The sequence below is a fragment of the Ahaetulla prasina genome, chromosome 3 (assembly GCF_028640845.1).
Source record: "Ahaetulla prasina isolate Xishuangbanna chromosome 3, ASM2864084v1, whole genome shotgun sequence".
Classification (NCBI taxonomy): Eukaryota; Metazoa; Chordata; class Lepidosauria; order Squamata; family Colubridae; genus Ahaetulla; species Ahaetulla prasina.
The window spans coordinates 190,019,420-190,046,198 of record NC_080541.1 but is presented as its reverse complement, the minus strand read 5'-3'; the positions used below and the strand labels follow the sequence as shown (position 1 = coordinate 190,046,198).

Here is a 26,779-nt window from a genome sequence, read left to right as displayed (position 1 = left end):
AGCCTTGCTACTTGTTATGTGTGTTATGATGTCATGCAAATTTGCAAAAGGATAGTTTCATTATTCAGAAAAGACCCTCTTGATCATTTTGATGAAAGCACAAGAGCCTAAAGGCAGAACTGCAGGCCTTCATGTGTTATTATTTATTTATTTATTTATTATTTATTATTTACATTTCTATACCGCCTTTCTCCGAAGACTCAGGGCGGTTTACAGCCAAGTTAAAAAGACATATACAAAAATTAAAACACAATATTTGAAATTTAAAAATCTGAAACCATAGACCGAATATTAAAATAACAAGTAATAAAACCACCCAATTAAAAATTACCCTTAGGCCAACCCTGCTCGGTGAAACCAAAAAGTCTTACGCTTGCGCTTAAAGGCCCGGAGGTGGGAAGAAGGCGTAGCCCCAGAGGCAGTTCGTTCCATAGGGTAGGTGCCCCCACAGAGAAGGCTCTTCCCCTGGAGGCCGCCAGCCGACATTGTTTAGCTGATGGCACCCCGAGGAGACCCTCCCTGTGGGAGCGCACAGGTCGATGGGAGGCTATTGGTGGCAGTAGGCGGTCCCGTAAGTAACCTGGTCCCATGCCATGGAGCGCTTTAAAGGTGATCACCAACACCTTGAATTGCACCCGGAAGACCACCGGCAACCAGTGCAGCTTGTGCAGGAGAGGTGTTATATGGAAGCTCCGAGACGCTCCCTCTATCCCCCGCACAGCCGCATTCTGTACCAGTTGAAGTCTTCCGGTGCTCTTCAAGGGGAGCCCCATGTAGAGAGCATTGCAGTAATCCAGGCGGGAGGTAACGAGGGCATGAGTGACCGTGCATAACGAGTCCCGGTCCAGGAAGGGATGCAGCTGGTGGATCAGGTGAACCTGATAAAAAGCTCCCCTGGCAACGGCTGTCAAGTGTTCTTCCAACGACAGCCATGCATCCAGGAGAACGCCTAAGCTGCGAACCAACTCCCTGGGGGCCAGTGACTCGCCCCCCACAGTCAGTGATGGAACTAGCTGACTGTACCGGGATGCCGGCATCCACAGCCACTCCGTCTTGGATGGGTTGAGTTGAAGTCTGTTCGTCCCCATCCAGACCCGAACGGCCTCAAGGCACCGGGACATCACATCGACGGCTTCGTTGGGGTGATCTGGGGTGGAAATGTACAGCTGAGTGTCATCAGCGTACAGCTGGCAACTCACGCCAAAACCACGGATGATCTCCCCCAACGGCTTCATATATATGTTGAACAGGAGGGGCGAGAGAACCGACCCCTATGGCACCCCACACATGAGGTGCCTCGCGGTCGATCTCTGCCCCCCCGCCAACACTGTCTGCAAGCGGTCGGAGAGATAGGAGGAGAACCACCGAAAAACGGTGCCCCCCACTCCCAGGCCCCCCAATCTCTGCAGCCTTTGATACCATGGTCGATGGTATCAAAAGCCACTGACAGATCAAGTAGGACCAGGATAGAGGAACAACCCCTATCCCGGGCCCTCCAGAGATCATCAACCAATGCGACCAAAGCCGTCTCCGTGCTGTACCCAGGCCGGAAGCCGGACTGGCACAGGTCCAGATAAACAGTTTCATCCAGGTACTGAGGGAGCTGATGTGCCACCACACTCTCAACAACCTTCGCCACAAAACGAAGGTTGGAGACCCAACCTTAATTATGACTAATTAAAACAATGACTTTCTTAGGCATTGTAATCAGAGGTGGGTATCTAGAAAGAACATTTCAACAGGGTCTTCTGAGAGTTCTCCCCAGGCAAGCTACAGTAGATCAGACAGTAGGTATTTTTGGTTATTGTCTACTGTCCATGCTTTGAAAGTCTGTAGCTTTAGAGGGTTGTACAGCAGCCTTCCAGCCAACCTTTATTAAGGCAGTCAAATCAGCTTTATTTTTCTATTAAGGTTTTGTGGGGATGTTTTTTTCTTTCTCAGTGGTGCTTGATTTTTTTAAAATCTGTTTAATGCCTTTCCAAGTCTCCAGATTGGAGTAATCTACAAAACCTAGGAAGTAAATATTAATTCTCTACCTTCCCATCAGTAGCAGCAGAACTGCTATTGGAATTGTATTTATAAGCCACTTACTTTTTCAATACATTCTTTCAATTACATAGTGACAAAATAGGATCTAGATAGCTTTAATAATTTAGAAGTATTTAGAAATGCATCTTGTGAAGTTAAAAGTAAACTTTATTTTTAACTCCTTTATTCCATGTGAAATTTTAAATGTTACTGGTAGCCTTTAACTTACAACCATTTGTTTAATGGTTCGTTCGATGTTACAGTGACACTGAAAAAAGTGACTTATGACCATTTTTCATACTTATGACTGTTGCAGCATCCCCATGGTCATGTGATCAAAATTCAGATGCTTGGCAACTGACTCATATTTATGATGGTTGCAGTGTCCTAGGGTCATGTGCTCTCCTTTTGCAAACTTCTGACAAGCAAAGTCAATGAGGAAGCCAGATTCACTTAAAACTGTGTTACCTTAACAGCTGCAGTAATTCATTTAGCAACTGTGGCAAGAAAGATCATAAAACAGGCCAAAACTCACTTAACAAATGTTTCACTTAGCAACATTAATTTTGGGCTCAATACTGGTCATACGTCAAGGACTATCTGTACACAGCTTTCGGTGGAGAAGAGAAATATGGCAAATATTTTCTTATCCAACTTGATACGTTGCTTCTACAGTATATTCAGATATAGACATGGCCAAAAGTATTGGTACTCCTCCCCTTTTTCTCAAAGAATCTCAATTTCAAGAATATGTTAAGTTGGACTTCCGGCTGACGTTGTGGCAAGATCGGACTCAAGAAGCAGGTCTCCATGCTCCTGCACTGACTTCTCACCATTGGAAGGCTCTGAAAGGAGCCTAAGCCACCCTGTAGGGGTAGTGAAGAAAAAGAGAGGTGCCCTGCAGGTCATGCCTGACCCAGGGCTTCTTTTTCCCTCTTATCCATGACAAGGAGAAGAGGCAGTGATTATGGCTGCCATGAGGCTGGGACAGCTGAGGTAACAAAGAAAGTTTGGAGCAGTGTAGAATTAACAGTGATTGGAACTGGGTGAGATGATTATTTTTTTACCTACAACCTAAACCTAAAAGGGAAAAAAAATCTTAGCTCTATTTGTTAAAGCTGCAAATAACTACCTAGAGAAAAATCCCTAGCCCAGAAGACAGGAACTAAGGGGAGAAAAGTAAAAACTTTTAAAACACAGAAAATTTGACTTTTAAACTGGATAAGCGCTGGCTTGGGAAAGGCATCTTAAAATGCTGGAACTATTTACTTAAATAATTGATTTGACTTTTATAAATTGATTCAAATTTGGTCAAATACACGTCAGACTGGAGACACTGAAGCTTAAGCAGAGAATGCCACCTACTGATGAATGGAAAATGTACCATACCTCTACAAGTCTGGGAAAAATTTGATAGGAGATTTAATCAACATCTGGAGGACTGTGGTGATATCTACTGTACTCTTTTTATCTACCTTATGACTACTGGAGGTTTAACTGTGAGAGTAACTGACTGATAAATCCTGGGATATAAAGAACTATGATTATTGTATTCTCTGAGGAGCAACGTTCAGACTGAATATATGGTTTTTGGACTATTAAGAAAGAGTGGGACTTATTTTAATAAGACGAGATGCTTCTTCAGGGGGAAATGAGTGAACTGGCATTGATGTTCCAGAATATTAATGATACTATAACAAAAAACTACAGGGAAATAAGGAATCTAATACATGGTATACATGGGAAAATAGAAAATGTTTCATGAGATAATGAACAAAGATCAAAATGTCCAGGGAAAGGAGAAGGTAACAGAAAGAATGGAGGAAAAGATGGAACAGAAAAATCAGAAAATAAAACAAGAAGAGAAGAAGGAAAGGATAATAAAGATAATAATGACTGATGAAATAAATCAATGATGAAAAAATACCTTAAGAGATTTAAATATCTTAAGAGATTTAAAAATGAAATTAGATAAGCAGGAATATATTTTTGAAAGCGAGGTAGGGGTGTGAGTAGATATATTGGAGGACTGGCAGTATAAGATGGTAGAGATGGGAAAAATAGGGGTATACGGGAGGCAAGCCAATAAACAAATAAAAAATGAAGTATTAAAATGGGCAAGAGATGATGCATAGAAAGGAACAGTCTTAGAAACAAAAAATAGGGGGGCTATTAGTATACACATTTTAATATAATAGAATAAAAATAATAATTACATGGGAAGACCAGAGGTTGAAAGATGGTATTATTATATATGTTCAACTGATATTGTGATAGGCATTAGAATGGCATATTGAAACATTGAACAATTAAATATTGAAGGATCATATCTTAATATAAATATGTGTAATACTAAGATCACAAAAATATCATTATTGTTATTTGTATTAAAATAAATGATACCCAGATGCCACACTGTTAATGCATGGATGTTAATGTAAAAAAAAGAAAAAGAATATGTTAAGTCATACATCAAAAGCAAAATGTCTGCTCTATAAACTGTGGAATAAAGAATGGAGGGTACCATTTATTTGTGCCAATTTCAACTTATTTCATAGCTAATTTAGATTCAGATTGTGCAGTAAAGGGATACAAGTGAAATCTAACACAGATGGGACACCTCTAAGGTCTACATTATTAATTGGATTCAACATATAGGTGGAAAGTATCTTTTTGCTTCCTTTTTGCAAAAATAGTCATTGGAAAAAAATGGAAAAATTTGTGTCAATTCGGAGCTGGCATTTAGAGCTGAATATGGTTTTAACTTTTTGAAATCTCTGAATGAAAATGTGACTTTTATAACTTTTTGCTTTTATTATAGGTTTTTAGAAGTTCTGCTCAGCCATCTGAAGAGAAAGTAGGTACTTTCACAAAGATAATAGAAGCAATGGGATTTACAGGGCCACTAAAATATAAAAAATGGGTAAATATTTTTCTTCTTAAGTTTGATCTTCTTCTTCATAAATTTGTTACTTGTATTCGGTCTACATTTTGTTGGAACACCAAATTCCTAGTCCAGAGAAGTGATGATTGTATTTTATAGAATAATCCTATTCAGGCTTATTCAGAAGCATCGAATTATCATACTTTTTGGAGTATAAGACACATTTCCCCTTCCCCCCAAAGAAGGTGGAAATGTTGGTGCATCTTATACATCAAATGCAGCCATTTTTGGCCTCCCACAATCCTGCCCCACGTGTCCCGCTTTTGCCAAAAATAGGCCCATTTTTCACAAAAATGGGACATGGAGAGGGTTTGGGAGCCTATAAAGTGCTCCTGGGGCTGGGGAGGGCAAAAACATTTTTTTTTCTTGTTTATCTGTTCGAAAATTTGGTACGTCTTATACTCCAGTGCGTTTTATATTGCGAAAAATACAGTATCCTTGGCATACTTTCAAATAAGGATGTTTATAGGACTGCAGCTTAAAGATCAAAATGCTAATTTTGGCTGAATATTTTCTGCATGTTTAATTCTGACACAACATGCTGTGGATTGACTTAACGTTTTTCTTCTTAAGTTTGATCTTCTTCTTCATAAATTTGTTACTTGTATTCGGTCTACATTTTGTTGGAACACCAAATTCCTAGTCCAGAGAAGTGATGATTGTATTTTATAGAATAATCCTATTCAGGCTTATTCAGAAGCATCGAATTATCATACTTTTGAGTATAAGACACATTTCCCTTCCCCAAAGAAGGTGGAAATGTTGGTGCATCTTATACATCAAATGCAGCCATTTTTGGCCTCCCACAATCCTGCCCCACGTGTCCCGCTTTTGCCAAAAATAGGCCCATTTTTCACAAAAATGGGACATGGAGAGGGTTTGGGAGCCTATAAAGTGCTCCTGGGGCTGGGGAGGGCAAAAACATTTTTTTTTCTTGTTTATCTGTTCGAAAATTTGGTACGTCTTATACTCCAGTGCGTTTTATATTGCGAAAAATACAGTATCCTTGGCATACTTTCAAATAAGGATGTTTATAGGACTGCAGCTTAAAGATCAAAATGCTAATTTTGGCTGAATATTTTCTGCATGTTTAATTCTGACACAACATGCTGTGGATTGACTTAACGTTTTTCTTCTTTTCTGACCTTTGAGTGGTCTTTGAGTGGCTTTTAATCATGTTCATGATAGCAGGGCAGAATTAAATTTCTATGTATTGATGCTACATAATAAAATCTCCAATTTACCTAGCAATATCTGTAATCACAGATTACAGATGCATGAGCCATAGGGTATTTTTATGTGATCTTCTCATCAAGGTTTACTTTAAGATGTTGTTTTAGGAAAGACTAACAATACTATATTGTTTCTTGAGAAGATAATACCATTTTTAAAGTACCTGAGAGGATAAACATTTAAACCGGACAGTGGGGACAGAGAATTAACTGATAAGGAAAATTTCTGTCCCCAGCAATCGAAAACTAAAAGGGTTATCAGTGCATGTAACATAGATGTCTGTATGGGTAAGACTATCAACCATGCTATCAAGCAAAACCAAGCATTTAACAGTGAGTGCCATACCATGTGCACTAAACCAACAGGTGGCATGAAAGTAGGGGCAGTCAACACAGGTTATGTAGACAGTAAACACAAGATCAATCCAAATGGACTCAAATGTCTATACACCAATGCACAGAGTATGAGGAATAAACAGGGTGAATTAGAAATCCAAGTAAATGAGGGTAGATATGATATTGTTGCCATTACGGAAACTTGGTGGGATGAAACTGACAAATGGAACATACAGCTAGAGGATATAAATTATTTAAAAGAAATAGACCAAATAAAGAGGAGGTGGAGTTGCACTATATATAAGAAATAACTACATCTCTACAGTAATAGAGCACAACAATGATGAAAATCATCTTGAATGTATTTGGGTCAATATAAAAGGGTGAAAACGATATTGCCATAGGTCTATACTATAGGCCACCCAACCAAACAGAGGAAGTAGATGAACTTTTTGCTAGTCAGCTAACTAAGGTATGTAGGAAGCACATCACAGTAGTAATGGGGGATTTTAACTACCCTGACATCAACTGGGAAACAAACTCTGCACCAAGTGGAAGATCCAACAGGTTCCTAACAAACCTAGCAGACAACTTTGTTTCCCAAAAATAGAGAAGGCGACAAGGGGATCAGCCATATTGGACTTAATTCTCACTAACAGAGATGAAATGATAGAAGGTGTTGAAGCTACAGGAACCTTGGGGCAAGTGACCACGCAATATTGGAATTCAACATTAAGCAAATACAAGTAGTAGAACAAAGTCAAACTAGAGTCTTGGACTTTAAGAGAGCTAATTTCAATAAACTTAGAGAGATCTTGAGAAGGATTCAATGGATGAGAATCCTCAGGGGGAAAACAACTCAAGAAGCTTGGGAAATTTTGAAAAGTGAGATTATAAAAGCACAGTCTAACACAATACCAATGAAGAAGAAAAATAGTAGATCACAAAAGAAACCAGCATGGATGCATAAAGAACTATCTGACAAATTGAAAGACAAAAAGGACAAATATAAAAAGTGGAAAGAGGGGCAAATAACTAAGGCAGAATATCAGCAAATAGCCCGAGCCTGTAAAGATGAAGTGAGGAAAGCTAAGGCTCACAATGAACAAAGGCTAGCGACAAAAGTAAAAAATAATAAAAAAAGCTTCTTCCAACATGTTAAAAACAAGAAAAAGTCAAGGAAACAATTGGCCCATTGCTGGGAGAAAGTGGCAAGAAGATGACAAGCAACAGGAGAAAGCAGATCTACTTAACTCATATTTTGCATCTGTCTTTACACAAAAGGAAAAACAATCCAACCTATCAAAAACAGCACTACAAAAACAGATTAGAAACACAAGTTAAAATAGGGAAGAAAATGGTAAGTGAACACCTGTCTACCCTAGACGAGTTCAAATCACCAGGACGGATGGATTACACCCCAAGGTTCTGAAGGAACTGGCAGGCGTGATCTCAGAACCACTGAACTATATCTTTCAAAGATCCTGGAGCACAGGGAGCTGCCAGAGGACTGGAAAAGAGCTGATGTAGTTCCCATCTTCAAAAAGGAAAAAAACAGATCCAGGAAACTACAGACCTATCAGTCTGACCTCAATACCGGGAAGATTCTGGAAAAGATAATCAAGCAACGAATCACCGAACACCTAGAAGCAAACAAAGTAATAACCAAAAGCCAACATGGGTTTGTCAAAACAGATAATGCCAGACTAATCTTATCGCATTCTTTGACAAAATGACAAAATTAGTAGACCAGAGGAATGCTGTTGATATAATTTACTTGGACTTCAGTAAAGCATTTGATAAAGTAGACCATAACCTACTACTAGATAAAGTAGAAAAATGTGGGTTAGACAGCACCACCACCAGATGGATTCGTAACTGGCTGACCAACCGCACTCAACGTGTAGTCCTCAACGGAACTACATCCACATGGAGGAAGTATGCAGTGGAGTACCCCAAGGCTCTGTTTTAGGCCCAGTACTCTTCAACATCTTCATCAATGACTTGGACGAGGGATAGATGGGGAACTCATCAAATTTGCAGATGACACCAAGCTGGCAGGAATAGCCAACACTCCAGAAGATAGGCTCAAGTTACAGAAAGATCTTGACAGACTTGAACATTGGGCGCTATCTAACAAAATGAAATTCAACAGTGAAAAAGTAAGGTTCTACATTTAGGCCAAAAACAAAATGCACCAGTACCGTATATGTGGTACCTTGCTCAATAGTAGTACCTGTGAGAGGGATCTTGGAGTCCTAGTGGATAACCATCTAGATATGAGCCAGCAGTGTGCAGCAGCTGTTAAAAAGCCAACACAGTTCTGGGCTGCATAAACAGAGGATAGAATCAAGATCACGTGAAGTGCTAGTACCACTTTATACTGCCTTGGTAAGGCCACACTTGGAATATTGCATCCAGTTTTGGTCGCCACGATGTAAAAAAGATGTTGAGACTCTAGAAAGAGTGCAGAGAAGAGCAACAAAGATGATTAGGGACTGGAGGATAAAACATATGAAGAACGGTTGCAGGAACTGGGTATGTCTAGTTTAACAAAAGAAGGACTAGGGAGACATGATAGCAGTGTTCCAATATCTCAGGGGCTGCCACAGAGAAGTGGGAGTCGGGCTGTTCTCCAGAGCACCTGAGGGTAGAACAAGAAGCAATGGGTGGAAACTGATCAAGGAAAGAAGCAACTTAGAACTAAGGAGAAATTTCCTGACAGTTAGAACAATTAATAAGTGGAACAACTTGCCTTCAGAAGTTGTGAATGCTCCAACACTGGAAATTTTTAAGAAAATGTTGGATAACCATCTGACTGAGATGGTGTAGGGTTTCCTGCCTGGGCAGGGGGTTGGACTAGAAGGCCTCCAAGGTCCCTTCCAACTCTGATGTTATGTTATGTTATGTTATGTTATGTTTCAGATAAACTCAAGAATGTTTATTACCATTGAATCATAGAGCTAGAAGGGACCTAAGAGATTAGCGAGTCCAGTAAGTGCACACTACAGGATTCACCACACAACCTGATTGATCTAGCCTCAGGGTACAGGACAGAGAATAATGCTCTGAAAAAAGCAGATTCCACTTAAACAATAGGATAAAATAAAACATGGGGGAAAAAATCAGTTTGGATTCTTGTACTGAGGTTAGGGTTAGACACTGTGGGCCTTTAGCCCGTTTATAACTAAATGACTCTTCTACTTTTATGATAATGGTAGCAATGAAGAATTGGCATGTTTGGAATAGGAAAAAATATAAGGTTGGATGAATGAGTTCTAAGTACAATTATGAAAATACATTATGAATTTGCTTGCCTGATCTGTTGATATAATGGCATGGGATTACCCAGTGTAATTATTCAAAATTCTCCTAAATTCAGTTTAGACTGTGAAGCTAAACATCTCAGAGATTAAATGCATTTGAAGGCATATGTTAGTGGAAAGGAAGTATTGCTAATTAAGTTATTCTATACTGAATATTATTAAATGGAATTATATAACTAGTTTAATATATTGTGATGCAATAATCCTTTTAGTTAGGTTTTTATTTTGTATGCTGCCCTTTTGCTGTTAGTGAGATGGGCAGCTATATAAATTGGTTTAATAAATAAATAATGCATATTTAGCTAATAATAAATGATATATAAATATGAATATTTCAAAATATAGAAGAACATTTGAGTATTTTTGCAAAGGTTTCTTTAGTGAAAAATAGAAGTGATATAACATTGTATTAAGCAAAATTGTCTTTTCAGAAAATTAGAATAGCAGCACTACGCATGTATACATGTTGCGTGGAGAAAATAGACTATGAAGAATTCTTTAACAGTAAGTTCTCCATCCTCCTCTCTTCTCTTCTCGCTATCCTGTTATTGTGATAGAAATAGTACAGTTTACAAAACTCAGATCTTGCCATTGGCCGCCTCTGAGTTGCTTTGTAAGGACTATCACACAGCCACATAATGTATACTGAAAAGAAGATGAAGGAAATTATTTATATCTAATTGACAATTTCTTTAAACAAAATATATATGAAAAAAGTATCTGCCATTACAACTGAGCCCTGATGTTTTTTGCTTACTGAGGCTAACAAATGTTATTCTAAGGCTGTGATGGCGAATCACGTGTACCGGAAGTGGCACATAGAGCCATCTCTCCGGGCACGCAAGCCATCGCCTGTTGCTCTTCTGGGTTCCAGCGTGCCGGCCAGCTGGTCTTCACGCTTGCGGGAGTGCCAGAAAACAGAAGAGCAGCTTCCTGGTGCTCATCCGTGCATCGGGAAGATGATCTCCTGGTTTCCGGCATGCACATGTGCACTGTCATGCTCACATGAGCACTAGAAACTGGAAGACCAGTTGGCCGGTGTGCATGCGTGTGCCAGTTACTGGAAGATCATCTTCCCAGCGTGCACATGCACACTGGGCGGCTGCTCTTCTGGTTTCCAGCACTCCCTCACGTGTGAAGACCAGCTGGCTGGCACGCCAGAACCTGGAAGAGCAAGGGGAGCAGAGCTGCTAGCCAGGATGGGCAGGCTGGGGCTTCCCTCCCTCCCCACCTTCTTGTGTGGCTTGTTGTGCAGATCCAGCCCATGGCACTAATGCGCATCCACAGTCTAGAGTGCCTGGCCAGCTTGGGCGCACAGGGCCTCTGGGGGTGGTGGGGGCGGGGGCGGTTCTCGTGCTGCTGATTCCAGCTGGGATGCTAGAGCAGCTAGGAAGAGCAGCTGCCGTCAGGGATGCAAGCTGCCCCAGAAGGGCCAGAGGAGACCTCAACTCCTCATGCCCAGCTTGCCAGTGGGGGAGCAGCTGCAGGGGCCACCCAGTCCCTCCTGCCCCTCACCCTGTAGCTGCCAATGCTGCTTTTATGGGGCTTCAGGGCTGTGCAGGACTGAGACTGCACAGGAGGAACATCTGTTTGGCGCTGGGGTAAGATGCATGCCAGCTGGGAACCGGTCGTGCTCCCTTGGCAGAAGTGGCAGGAGGAGGGGCTGCGCTGGCTTGTTCTTGGTGGCGGACTGGGTGGGGTCGCTTCATCCTGGCCAGAGTTCGGGTTTCTCTTCCGCTTTCTGGCATGCATATGTGCACCAGCCACCTGGGCGGCTGCTCTTCCAGTTTTGGCACTCGGTGCCGACAAGGTTTGGCAACACTGTTCTAAGGCATAAGTTTTTGTGAGATGCTGCTCACTTCATCAGATATAGGGAGTAACTTAACTGATGTAAGATTTAAATATATTGGGATGGGAAAGGGAAAGGGAGAGGGAGAGGAAGATAGGTGGGTTTTGCAGATGAAGATTTCATGGAAGACCGATTATAGGTTACATATGTATAATTTATACATTTCTGAATTGTAATATGTTAAAATCTATTATGATTATTTACACCCTTATCATTTTCACTCATTTCCAATCTTGAAATGGGAGAGAAAGGATTTCTGTTATCTCTGTTAGCACAGAAGTGTAGGTAGTTGTCAGAGTCAATTCAGAACTATCCCTCTATTCCTACTCAGTAAGTTTACTTGGGCTCCAGCAGGAAAAGCAAGAAAGAGGTGGGACCATGACAGACAGACATGGGCTACAGGGAGGTGTCAGACTGTTAGCTTCCTGTTTCTGTAAAAGCCATTGCGAGACATTTAAGGGAAGTCCCACAACAGTGCTGTCTTGTTAGGAAGGGGAGTACCATCCCAGACCATGTTCTCTTATCTCCGCAGGAAACCCACAAGACGTCTATGATTAATAGAATTGTAACATTCAAAGTGGTGCTTTGCAATGTGCCCCAATAAAAATGAAACATCATTCCTTAAAAGGAATTATGCATCCCCTGGAAATATTTCTTATTGTCTTCATTATTCCAGAAATTTGACTAAAAATCTGAATATAAAATCACTAAAATTCCATGGGATTTAATAACTGAGTGAGATTTCATAAAGGCTTTGGACAGAGCATTTAACACCATTGCAAAAGCTCATAAGATGTTGCCTAGAAAGATTGCTGACTTTGAATTCCTATGTTAAATAATGCCCAGTGATAATTTATGGTAATTATATGATATGCACAAAAATTGTTATAAAACACATTGCTTAAAATCTATTACGTGGTTTGTCACAAAGTACTAGTTTATCAAAAAAGCAAATTGCAGAGCCCAACATATTCCCTACTAACTCAAACATTAAAATACTGATTCACCATGTTAATATACATGGATAGTGTTATCCACTAGCATTAAATCTCTGATCTCCTCTAGCTTCTTTCAAGTTTTATGGGCTTGCATGTCAATCTAGCACTAAAAAAAAGAATTACCTTAGGTATGCACATGCATAGGTACAGACTTTTTCCTTCTTGTGTGTGCAGAGTACAAGTGTATGGAAGCCAGTTCACGTATGTTTTTACATGTTTAAGTATAAAATACATTTTCACTCACTATATTGATTTTTAAGAATTACAGATCCCTGACACTTTCAACTCTTGGTTTTTAATAGCACAGCTTCATGTCTGGTAAGTAAAGCTCTTTAAAGTTACATTTACTACAACTTTTGTATCAAAAAAAGAAGAAAATTGTCACTTGGCTAAACCATGTTAAATGTGTGCCAGATTTTTTTTAAAAAAACTTCAACATGCTATTTCTAATAGTTTCTTTACTCTACTAGTTTAAAAGCTTCATTCAGCCTGAATGGAAAGGTCTTTTATTTATCTGTTTTTAGGAAAAGCTCACATTTACGCAGGAGTTCTTTGAATTGTGAGAACTTGTGGTGACTTGACTTACTAGTTGTCAGAAACCTTTAACAAATTATAGCATTAACATTTACATTTTTACCTCTAAAACCTAACTAAAGGTTATATGAATGCCAAGTTGGTTTCATGTGGAATATTTAACACCTCAAAGTGATTTTTTCCTTCATTAGTTAAATAATCATCCAAGAAAAATAACTAGGCAAAACTTAATTTTTATCTAAAGTTAGGTGCTTGGGAAGGTCAGAATGATAGAATAATAAATATAAAGGAAGGAATCATTTGTTTGCCTTTTTAGAAATTAATTACATTAGATGTAAATTGTTTTGTAAAAATATTGACAAATTAATTTTAATAATACGTTTCATTGTTTTACAATAAATGTTTTTTGTGGTAAGTACTTCTGAAAAAAATTCTTATGTTTATTTTTAAACATATTTAATGAAAACCTTAATTGGAATATGCTATCATAAATAAACTATTGTGACTTTTAAAAAGAATGTTCCTTTTTTTTCCTGTTTTCATAAAGTATAAATGCAATTCTGTAGTTTACTTAGAATTACCTCTCACATAGGTTAGCAATACCAGTTCTCAAGTTAGTGAACATTAGTATGAACCTTATTCTAAAAATAATGGCTTGGCTATTTTCATATTTTTGAAGGTGGCCAACATCAAACAAATAGTCGTTGCAATTTGTTTTGTCAAATAACTATTTTTTTAAAAAAATGAGTTAAAAAAAGATGATAGGTTAAACTAAGCAACAGTGATATCCTTATTATAATGAAAGAAGTAGAAGAACTGTACTTGATTTAGAAAACAAAGTCAGCATTTCCTGTTGTGCCATATAATGTTATATTTATCAGAATCAAAATAGTTTTGGTGATATATACAACTTTAGCCTCAAGAAAAATGTCCTTCACCAGTTAACTCCCAAGATTCCCAGGAAGCATGGCTGATAGTGAGGAGTGATGGAAGGAAGTTAGTAACACATGTTATCTAGTCCAGTTCTAACTTTCCTGGCCTTGCTACCTAGATCTGCCCAGGACTTCAGTTCCAGGATTGCCTGGAATTCATTGAAGAAAGAATTTGGCTAATGTACAGAAAGAAAATACATTGATATATGTAACAATGATTGATTTGTCAGGTCTGAGAAGAGAAGTCAGCACTAAAGCATGGTGAAATCTTTGTTTATGAGTTGAGAAGCTGTGTAAATTATGAAATATGAATTTGGAAAAATTGATACCACAGCCAAGTATATCTGGTTTCTAAACTCTCTGATAATGTGGCAGAACGTTCACTTAAGGAATTAATAAGTGGGTAAAGAAAATTTCAAAAACTTATAAAATTATTAACTGAATGTTTAAATGTAGCCTTATGGTAAAAATAAGTTTTGCAGCTGTGTTGATCTGGCTAGAAAGTCTGTCATTTTAATCTCAAGTGGCAGTTAATGTAAATGGGAGACTCATTCCAGTTTCCATGACCTCATTCAGAGTGTTGCTAAATTGCTGTGTGACAGCACAAGGCATCTAAATTCACTACAACTTTTCAAGCATTGCGTTAAAGGCACGTTGGGAATTAGTGTAGATTTTTATTTCAGACAGTGATAATTGCATTAGTTTCAGTGATTTTTTTAAATTAGTACTATGCAAGGCTTTGTCTTTGCTTCCAGAAAGATGTGTGTCAGGACTGCGTTGGATCAATTTACCAATTTACACCTCTTTAAAAGCAGACCTTTATTTTCTCAGGACTGTGCAACAGGGAGCTATTTTAAAGAGTTACTGATAGATACTGTGTTCAAACTCCTCATTGAAACCCATTTTTTAACATGGCAATTGGAGGAATGGTAGAGTATTGGGCACAGTAGCTATAGTTGTATGCCTCAGTCCCTCCAACCAGCTGGTATTAGTTTACTGCCACATCTTGTGGCAGAACTGTACTCCAATTGAAAGCTCTCTCCAATAAAGGGCTATAACAATGTAGTGTACTGGAGGGACATGCCAGGAAGAGAAATATGTTTGCTTGTTATCATGAGAAGATGGATCATGGTGTGAGAGAACATTCTGCAACAAATAAATCCATCCTGGCTCAACAACAAAAAGGGTTTAGTGGAAGTCTGCCATTTTGAAGACCTTAGCAAGCTAGCAAGAATTTACTTATTCTCTGAGAGCTTTGTGTTTTTAGTTGGAGGTACAAATGCTAGATCCATCCAAGGCTAGTGAATCCTCCCATCCTCACACCTGATTATTATCCAGTTAATTGAAACATCTTACTCTGATTTCCCCTTCATAGGATCTGATAATCCTAGAAATTCATATACTTTTGCCACACACAAATATGCACAGGGTGCTCCACATAGGGCTGCCATTGAAGAATACTCTCATTTATAATCCTATGACACCTCAGTTGGTAATTGCTCATAAAACCCCATTTCTGGTTGCCAGTAAGCTTCCTTGTGCAATTCAAGGTTTTTCCATCAGCAAGATCTGATACACTGAGAATGTTCCAGGTCTCAACTTTAAAATGGTGCTATTTGATATTGTTCTAACACAAACTCTAGCATTAAACTCTTCTCTCTAGGAGGGGCATTTTTATTTTGCCTATCTGAAAATTTATAAAAATGGACCAAAAGACGCATAACAATTATTTCTTATACATTTAGATTGTATTTACTACCTGTGGTTCATGCTAGCTTAATTGTGTCTATATTGTATATATTACCACCCACACAGTACTTTCAAAATATTGTCAAAATCCCAAATTTAGAATAACCCATGAAGAACCAGTACCTCTTTTAATACACTGAATTGTCAGCTTTGAGAGTGACATTGTTTTAGCACAGAAATTGAAGGTCTTTGATACATACATTGGATTTGTTCTCTTTTTCAAAGGAATTGATTCTTTATTTCGAAGAATTGATACCAAAAGCTATACAGTAACCTTACGTATTCTCATTTTAGGAGCAAGCCTGATTTCCATGTTTAGTTGAATATTGATTCTAATGAATTGAATCTGTGGCTTCAGTCTTAACACATATTTGCCTGGGATTAAATGTTAGTTGAAAACAATTGGAGTTTTAAATACATGTGTCTAAAAGTGAGATTCTGAATGGATTTTCTCTGCTGCCTTTTTGATAATTTATTAATATTGCAACCCTATAGCTGGAAGACAGCTAAAAGACATAATATAAATTAATCAGCCACTTTCCTGTGATCTGTAGAATGTTGTGGCTGAGTTCTGTGGAATGCTCTACTGGAAGTTGTGTTATTTTATATCCCAAAGTGATTTAACTATGTAGTATACTCTCAAAATCAGAATTTTTACTATTCTCTTAACATTTGTTTCATTTTTGGTTAATTTCTTTTCAATATATTTTCCATCTTTATTTTTGTATGTGTCTGTATTTTTTAAAAATGGTTTGCTTTCCTCTAGGATGTGCTTAGTACGAATGAAACAAGAGGGCCGAGCAGGAAAATACATGTGTTACTATATAGTATATGCTATGTGGGAAGATGCTGAGCAACGTGGGAAGGTTATGGGAGTAAGTATTTCTTGATATGGTTTCATTGAACACTTAAGTATCTTCTTCTTCATTCATTCTACTACTTGAACTACATTGTTCAAGAATACACAATACAATTATATTAGGGAAGTATGCGAGGAAAATTGGAAGCTAATGTGAGTATGAAAGCAGTACTGCTCAGACTGGCAAATTTTCATCTTAGCTCATGCCTTGACCCTTTTCTACAAGTGTTTCCCCTCACACACACACACACCCTGGCAGCGGTTGTGGCACAATGCTATGTTCATTATTATTACAGAAATAGAAAGATGTTGCTGGTAGAAAATCCCAGATTGTTTTAAACTTGAAATCCCAAATATTATATGAAAATAATTTAATAAATACTACTTTACTTAATAGTACTATGAACAGTAACAACAACAACAACAATAATAATGTATAGCTGAGTGACCGTGGGCCAGTCATTCTTTCTCAGTCCAAGTTACCTCATAATACAAATTATATTAGTATTTTCTGAATTTAAAAAAAAAATCTCAATAACTCAATTTATGTATTAGTTTTAAAAAGACTTGCTGTTTAATTCAGAACAATTCACTTTTTTGTCAAGATTGAAGAATTTCTAGCAGAGAGAGAAATCTCTCTTTTAAACAGTAAAAATTAAAGATGCATTCCAGGCTAAAAGAGAAATTACAGTCCATAAACTTCCTAAGCCGAAGTATAGAAATGTTTGCTTTCCAGATACTAAATTTATTTCATGTATGTACCCTGCAGTATAATTTGATTACTATACAGCCATGGTCAGTAGTTTTAACAGTATAAATCAATGAAATGCTCCCGGATCGGACTAGATTGCACGATCCGGTAGCAATCATGGCCGGTAGTTCAGTGATCCCATAGCAATGGCGGAGCAAAGCTCCGCCCACCCGCCCAGATGTCATTACTTCCTGGTTTTAACCAAGAAGTAATGTGTTTTTTACCTTCTGGGCATATGCAGAAGATTTTGTGCATGCACAGAAGGTCAATCGCATGCGCGTACCACGCTTACAAACTGGTAAGGAAGGTAAGTAGATTTCACCTCTGGTATAAATGCCATAAAGAAATATAAGGTCCAGCTATATACAGTTCAATGAAGCTTTCTTTAAATGCAAACTTTAGAATAATTTTAAAAAATAACATTCTGAAGAAAATAAAATCAAGAAAGTAATTTGGAAAAGCAAGTAAAATGCTACAACGTTGCATGTTGTGGTAACACATAGCTAGTGTATATATAGAGTCACTTTATGAGGGAAATGGGCAGTCTCTAAATATGATAAGGAAATTACAGTAAGTAATGTAGAAATGACATATGATTATAGATTGAGATATGGCCACTTTCTTTAGTTTTACAACTTGCTATTTGATGTTACCAATGCAAGAACATCATAATTTGAATCAAGGCATTTTCACTTCTAACTTACACTTTTCCTAGTTTTAAACAGTATATTAATTCATAGACTGGCTGTTAAAATTGCTGCAATTTGAATCTTAGCTGCAAAATGTTGGGACCCTTTAACCTGGGTTCTTTCAGCACTTTTGATTGTTGGCAAGAGGGAACCAAAACTTGACACAGCTGTAAAAACAAAAAGAAAGCCTTTGGCCTCAGCAATTCTACTGGTGCTGGCAGGTTTCATATATAAATTTTATTCTGCTGCCCCTAAAACTAGAAGTTAATTTTGTTGGTTATGTACCAGGTGGGCCCAGTTTTGTGGCTAACCAGTGTTTAATTTTTTCACTTCTGATTTTTCTACCAAACTTTTAAAAAAGCATAAAAATTAGTTTGATATTGTGAATTAAAGTGTTAATTGTAACATTAGGCATCATTAAAAAAAACGTACTCAAAAACTCAAAAATTTTATTCATTCTGGCTGTGCAATTTACAGACACAGTTGTCAAAACTGCCAGCTATTCAGTTTTATGAGTTTGAGCTAAAACATGGGCTTTATTTTTGTAAAATGTAAATATGTAAGCTGCTGCATGAAAAACAATACTCACCTCAATCACCACCATCTCATCATCTTGATAAATGACTCAATAAGGTAAGCCTATCATATCCTATTTTATTATCTGAACATACATGGATATTTTGCTTATGCATTGAGTTTCTATATTTCTCTTCTTTTGAGTTGCATTACAGTTTTAAATGATGTTTATATTCCATCCAAATAGAGATATATAGTGGATGTCAGCTTGAGAATCAGAATATTAAATCATATTTTGAGGTTAGCTTTTCATCATCCCATCTTGTTCCAAACTGATGATCATAATGTTCCATTTTGCTTTAAACAAAAGGTCGTGTTTAATTAAAGGTTTTGTGGCTTAATCAGTTTGCTGCAGGTGGAATGCTACAAACAGGTTATGCCTGACTTCCATTAAGCAAGGTATAATTGTCTATATATTGCTACAGGCTCTCTGTGAAACAGAGGACTTTATAGTAATCTATAAATTGGCTCATAGTCTGAGAAATATAAAAGTTAGAAATCTTTTAAAGTGTGGTAAAGAAGAGTGGAGTGGTTTTTTTTTTCTGAAATAAAAAAGCTACACTCAAAAAGCTAGGGAATCAGCCTGAACAAAAAATTAAGTTATTCATTTAATTTATCTTTACATTTGATTTAACTTACTATTAACTTTAGTTAACACAAATGTAGTTACTTTCCAATCATGTCAATTCTTCTGTCAATAAAAAACATAATTTGTTACAAAAGTTAACTTTTATGAAGGCCACATCTAAGGTTTCAGGAACCATTGATCCTGAAATCACAAAGTCTACATTTTTGCTATAAAGCAAAGTAGTCAAACAATGGTATCAGAAATGTACCTGGGCCTGCACTTGTGTTTTGCAGCCCTCAAACTTTGAAAATTGACAGCATGTTTTGCTACCACGTTGAAGCAGGGAGAAAAATGATACCATAAGCTATAATGCCCATGTCACATAATTTTAAAAAAAGACAAAAACCAGCATACCTTTAAATGGCCTTATTCAAGTAAGTGATGCATTTCTGCCTACTATGAATCATTGTGAATCCATAGCAAATCTCCCCTCTGCTAATGTGAAGTGCCAGTTCTACAAAATTGTTCATTCTCTGTTCTAGAACTAAGCATTTTGGTAAAAACCTGTCAGTGAATTCTGTTAGGTAGACCCTGCTGATTTTTCTCAAGTTATTTTTCAGTTGCCTCAATGAAAAGATGATGCAAACCTCTTTCTCGGGTACCAGATGGGAGCATTTTCCAGACTATTTCTTTTCATTGTATTCCAGTTATAACCTTTATATTATAACTTGTGGCACAGACTCTCAGCATTTTAATGGTTTATGGTTCTGAAAGCTGTTTAGACACCTTTAGAAAGTAAGTGGTACTGTAGTTACTTGCTTGGGTTCTCAAATTTTTACAAAACAGGCATGGCATGGTCATTTTTAATGTATTTATTTCTTTCAGCAATAGATTCTGTACTATTGTGGTCTCTTCTTTTGAGTCCATTCCATTGCCCACTTTTATGATCATATAAGGAGTTATTCTTACAATTTGAGATTTTTTCCCCCTGATTTTGTTGTTTGGAAGTCTATGTAGTCAATGCTGTAATTGGAAACCAAGAAACCAGCAGGAGAAACTACATTTGATATCATTGCTCCTTCTCCTGATCTTGGAATGCATTCTCTCCATGATGCTTACTTTTACCATGTGTATAGATGACTGTCTTTTCTGAAAAGCACCTGAACTTGCAAAGTGTGTTTTTTAGAGTCAATAATTAATTACATAACATATTCTCTTTTCTCACAGTAAGTACTAACATTATACAATTATATTGTGGTCTAGTGTCCTTCTTTGGGGAACCCTGACTTGACATTTTCTACACACAATAAAAAATAGGAAAGCCTTTATCCTTAGCATTCTCTCATTTTAATTCATTTTCTTACTGTCTCAGCAGCAAATGAAACCTTGGATTTAAAGGGGAGATCTTTTTTCTCTTGTCCCTTTTTCTTGCTTTTCCAGGGGATAACATGTACAATTCACCAACTTTCAATAATAATATTCTCCTGAATGCTTCTAAACTCACATGATTGTACAGTCAAAACAAATTTTAAATAACACAGTGTTTCCCTGAAAATAAGACCTTGTCTTATATTTTTTTAACCCTGAAATAAGCGCTTGGCCTTATTGCCATGCGCTCAAAAGCCCAATTGGGCTTATTGTCAGGGGATGTCTTATTTTTGGGGAAACAGGGTATCTCTATATAAATTGATTTGTGCAATATCAAATAGAAAGAAGTATACTACAAGTAGCTGAGATATCTAAACCATTGTTAATGTTTACTTATCCCTGACCTTCGTTTCTTTAAAAATTTCAAGGAGAGTTTAAATCTTCTAGAAAATGTGTGCAAAGATCAGATTTTGAAATTAGTATTCCTTGTGGCAAATAAACATTTACTTTAAACAAAACATTGCTCTCATGTTGAAGGGGCGCTCTAATCCCAGTACATCTAAGACTTGTTTGTTCAGTATAAAATCCTGATTTGTAGCTGAGCCTGCCTTAAAAATTATACATGATGATAGGAGCAGGAAGAGGCCATCCAGCCCAATATGCCAACCACATTTTAATTTATCTTAATCCTACCTTCCTGCTTTTCCTCCAGACCACTCAGGCCCCTCCTTTTCCAGAAACACATTGAAGTGTTTCTTGAATTCATGTATTGATTCTGCACATGGAGTACAATGAAGTCTTTGTTTTATGTTAGGTAGAGCTATTTATACTCGGTAGCCCCTCTTACCTTCCCTCATTATGACTTGCTTTGACTGAAGTTTACTAAGGTTACTTCATATTGCACTAGTAAAACTGAAAGAATCTGGCTGTAAGTAACTAAAATAAAACTTCCACTCCTTTCTTTTCTTTTCCTGATTTGCCAAAAGATGTCCTGTCCAGTTGTAGCAGTTACAATCAATATATTCTGAATTTCATAGATGCCCAAAGTAACAAAAGTCTAAAGTAACAAATTATATAATGAAGAAGAACCTTTAAATTTAATTAGAATTGTTAACCGAATTGACACCCAAGTATAGGAATCAAGATAATCCATTTCATCCAAGATTGTCTGTGAGCTAACTTCCACAAGAATTTTCCTAAAAATGAAGGTTGGAGACTAGTATTCTCTAGGGAGATGTTTTTAGGATAAGGTATCCCAATGTCTTTCTCCCTGTGAAACATTGTATGTTATCTTCAAAACTGCCTATTCCAGTTAGAAATCGCCCACTGAGTGTATTCTAACATAGAATAGTTTCTGATGGTCTGTATTTGATGAGAGGGAACACGGAGGCAACTATTTTTGGTAAGAGCTCTCCACCTCAGAGGCAAGAGTGACCTCATTGCTCATAGTCTTTTGAACATTTGTTTAAATATAGTTACCTCAAAAGGGAACAGATTGTCATTCTGAAAGGGATGTGACACCTTGAATGTTGTATCAAGATACATTGTTATTTTTTTGTTTAAAATTTTATTTTGTATGTTGTTTGAGTAGTTGTTTGAATAGTGAACCATTTGGAGTAGGATACAATTGAAATCTAAAAGCCCCATAAATAAAGTATTCACTCCTCATCTTATTGACATTGGCACTATAGGTTTTATTTCTGCTGGTTTACCTTCTGGAATTTCTCAGTGTCCCAGGGTGTTCAAGGGTGTCCAGGCTCAAGATGTGGAAAGAGGCTGTTTCAGGGCAATCACATTGAATATCCTTTTTCTCTGAATTCCAGAGACTGACCAGTTGCTGAGACTATAAAATTGCTGAGAAAATCCCTTAGAGCAACAGATTAGGTATGGATCAAGTGCAGTGGTACGGTGCCAATGAATTATAAACTCATCAGAGTGTGGTCTGGCTATGACCAAGGAGTAATCATGATGTCCACTTTCAAATTACAAACCCATCTATTTTAAAGTGAAGACTAGTCATTTAAGACAAATCCATGAATGTTGTGAATTCCTAAACCATTCCAGACTCCACTCTAAAGACATGGGAACTGAAAGGTCCTAGCATTAACAGCAGGAGAATCTAAAAGTAGCCCATTGATAAGAAAGGTGTTCAGGTAGAGCTTTTGGTAGACATGCTAATAAGCAGAAAGGTAAACAGTACAGTAGAACTTTTACAAACCCGAACTTTTTCTTACAGTCCAGTTTCAAATACTGATATTCTCATCTGTTCTCTTCACCAAGATATAAAGAGGACTAAAGTCTATTGAAAGACCATCCTGGCACTCATTTCTGACTAAGTTTTATTCCAAATATATGCTATACCCAAAAAGAGTAATACGGTAGTCACCATTTAATTTTGAAATTTGGTAAAATGAATGCTTCTTTGTTTCTAAATTCTAAATGGTCTTCCCGTCTCTGTCGTTAAAAGAATATTGCCTTATATTCCTTTCTTTAACTAATGTGTACTCCCATATTTTGTTAGTCAATACCCAATTGAAGTCTAAAAGCCCCATAAATAAAGTATTCACTCCTCATCGTATTGACATTGGCACTATAGGTTTTATTTCTGCTGGTTTACCTTCTGGAATTTCTCAGTGTCCCAGGGTGTTCAAGGGTGTCCAGGCTCAAGATGTGGAAAGAGGCTGTTTCAGGGCAATCACATTGAATATCCTTTTTCTCTGAATTCCAGAGACTGACCAGTTGCTGAGACTATAAAATTGCTGAGAAAATCCCTTAGAGCAACAGATTAGGTATGGATCAAGTGCAGTGGTACGGTGCCAATGAATTATAAACTCATCAGAGTGTGGTCTGGCTATGACCAAGGAGTAATCATGATGTCCACTTTCAAATTACAAACCCATCTATTTCAAAGTGAAGACTAGTCATTTAAGACAAATCCATGAATGTTGTGAATTCCTAAACCATTCGAGACTCCACTCTAAAGACATGGGAACTGAAAGCTCCTAGCATTAACAGCAGGAGAATCTAAAAGTAGCCCATTGATAAGAAAGGTGTTCAGGTAGAGCTTTTGGTAGACATGCTAATAAGCAGAAAGGTAAACAGTACAGTAGAACTTTTACAAACCCGAACTTTTTCTTACAGTCCAGTTTCAAATACTGATATTCTCATCTGTTCTCTTCACCAAGATATAAAGAGGACTAAAGTCTATTGAAAGACCATCCTGGCACTCATTTCTGACTAAGTTTTATTCCAAATATATGCTATACCCAAAAAGAGTAATACAGTAGTCACCATTTGATTTTGAAATTTGGTAAAATGAATGCTTCTTTGTTTCTAAATTCTAAATGGTCTTCCCGTCTCTGTCGTTAAAAGAATATTGCCTTATATTCCTTTCTTTAACTAATGTGTACTCCCATATTTTGTTAGTCAATACCCAATTGAAGTCAAAGTGATCCATACCAGTTTTATGTCCTTTTCTTCAGCATTGCTCTGATACCATTCTTGTTTATGAAATGCAGGGTGGCGGTGCCTACATTTTGAGCATATATTATAATGATATCAATTCTTTCAGCTTTATGCAAGACCTCACCTCTTATCAAAAGTTTCCCTCAGGAAAAAAATGGTAGTTTTCAGTTTATCTCATTGAGAATCTTGCTAATCGATTGATTTATAGAAACAGGCTCTTTCTTTTCAATCTCCTTAATTGAAATCAAAAGTACTGAATTGTGTTCCAAATGTACAAGGTTAGAAAATCCATAAAAAACCTTTAAGACTGGTTATATCCCAATAATGTTTCAAGTTGTGTCAATTAATAAGTGGCCCCCTCTCCCTAATATTAGAAAGAAAAATATTTGCCTGATTCCAGAAGACATTGGATGAAAACTTTGCCATAAAGTATCCCTTGTATGTATCTGTCATTAGAAATGCGCAAACTTCTTAAGAGTTAGCAAAGATAGTACTGGTGGTATTGATGAACCATTTGACTGCTACAACTGAGGAGCAATCTATTTATATAATAATATATAAATAAATGTTGAAGACTGGAATTCTCCAGGATTCTGGTCAACTTACTCTGTAACATTTTGTGGTTCACTTTTTTCCTTTTACTTGAGGGCAGAACTAGGGCAAAGAAATAATTTTTATTCACTTCAGAAAGGTTACAGCAATAAAGAAACTCTTGTTAATATCAAGGAGCATGGCAGCCAGGAGTTTTCTCAGTCTGGCATTGTTTATTTTACCAGCAATTTGGAATCTTTTGCACTCTTAAAATATTGGCAAGAAAATATTTAACAGTTAACTGTTTTGTGGCAGGCATTCCTTGTGTAAAAGAAACCCTTGAAGAAGCAGAATTCTCTTCTTCTACTTTTGAAAGATGTGGGAAAAGTTAAAAATCCTGTAACTTATATGCTGTTTTTTATGGATAATTAAAATGTCCATTTAAAAAAAAAACACAGTCCAGAAATCCGCATGTATAAAAATAACAAGAAATGCGGCAGAAATTACTAATGGATTGGGGGAAAAGAAGGATAATTAACAATCATGTGTATTTATCTCTTTATAATATGTTGGATGAAAACACTGAAATGTTCAAATTAGTCATTACTGTATTACCAATTGCTGATTGTAACAAGAAAAATGAAAGGGGCCTTAGGTATATATGCATTCCCTTCCTTTCCTCCCTTTGGCTACAAGAAGACATTTTGCTTTTGTTTTTGATTAACTATAGTTCAGCATAACATCCAAATGGCAGTGCGCTGTGATTAGTTGCAATTATTATTACTTTGAAATAGACCATTTTCATATATGGATTTGAACCTTACTCGTTGTAATCATAATAGAGCTAATCATGATTTGCATCAGAATGTTAGTCTGAAATAAAGTCTTCTTGGGGCTGTGCTGTATGAAAAAGCAGAAAGCATGTACACCCAGTGTTTCTTCCTCCATGTATTAATCATAGTTTAAATGTTATCTCTGAGTACAATGAAGGATTTTTTTCAAAGATAGCTTTCCTATGTTATATATGAAACTAAGAATCTTAGCACATTTTGAATGAGTATCTTTTAACTCCTTAGTTCTGACAATCTGGGAACAATTTTTAAGCTCTAAGCTATGTATATTTATCTGGAAGTTAAACACTGTTGGACTCATTTGAGCTTAGTTGTATCTAAAATTGCACTGTATACCTTCTGAAAATAATCTTGAGCCATAGATTTCAGTGACCTTTAATGCATCTGTGCTTAATTTATATTTTTGTGGGATTTGGGGCACAGCCCTTAATCTGAAGCCTTTAGAACATTTCTAGGCTTCTAGAATGATTGCCTGTTTTCTCCTAAGATTCCTAACTTACTCTGATCAAAAGCCAGTATGAAAGTAATTCCAGTCCAAGTTGTGGTCTTCACAGATCTGTGCGGGGCTTATTTTGCAGGAGAATAAGATGTAGCTATCAGCAATTATAAGTATTCCACTATTCATAACATTTGCAACAGGATTGTAATTTAAGATGTAATTATTGTTGAAAGCTAGATATTGAGATTTGTGCAGTTCTGGGAAGATAGGATTGAGACAGATTGTTCAAAGAGTCCTCTCTAAGTTTATTTTCTTTAATGAAGTCCTGTGTCTCTGGAGTTAGCCATAGAGTTTCTCCATATGAGGATAGCCCCCTTAAAATTGTGCTGTTATCCAGGGTACACTCCCCCTTCTCAGTAAAAGACTCATCCTTTTATTTATTGGCATGCTTACTTAACTTTGTTATCTCAATAATTCTTTTTAAAGGTGCCCCCCTTTTTTGTTTTAAAACTGCTATCCAAGGGATACGGTGTAAAGTGCGATTATTTTCTTTGCCTCTTGTAATATTTGTCTTATGTGTTAAATAATCCTTATGGTAACATTTTTATTGCATAATAAAAATGCATCCAATATATTATAATTCATAGAATTTGTTTTAAAAATGACAGGATAATTTATTATGGGTGTGTTACAAGAGAGCTGCTCCACCTGCTAGAAATACGGTTTATTCAGAAGCATATTCTCTTGAGAAAAA

General features: G+C 37.0%; 1 protein-coding gene across 2 annotated transcripts in view; it reads left to right on the top strand.

Annotated features, from left to right (window-relative positions):
- Positions 1 to 26,779, top strand: part of LOC131193984 (ubiquinol-cytochrome-c reductase complex assembly factor 1) — a 40,733-nt gene that overhangs the window by 4,699 nt on the left and 9,255 nt on the right. For both annotated transcript variants that reach the window (XM_058174490.1, XM_058174489.1), the window contains exons 4-7: positions 4,850 to 4,951; positions 10,298 to 10,370; positions 12,974 to 13,031; positions 16,695 to 16,803. In XM_058174490.1, the coding sequence (XP_058030473.1) occupies positions 4,850 to 4,951; positions 10,298 to 10,370; positions 12,974 to 13,031; positions 16,695 to 16,803 (342 nt within the window). The remainder of the gene's footprint in view (positions 1 to 4,849; positions 4,952 to 10,297; positions 10,371 to 12,973; positions 13,032 to 16,694; positions 16,804 to 26,779) is intronic.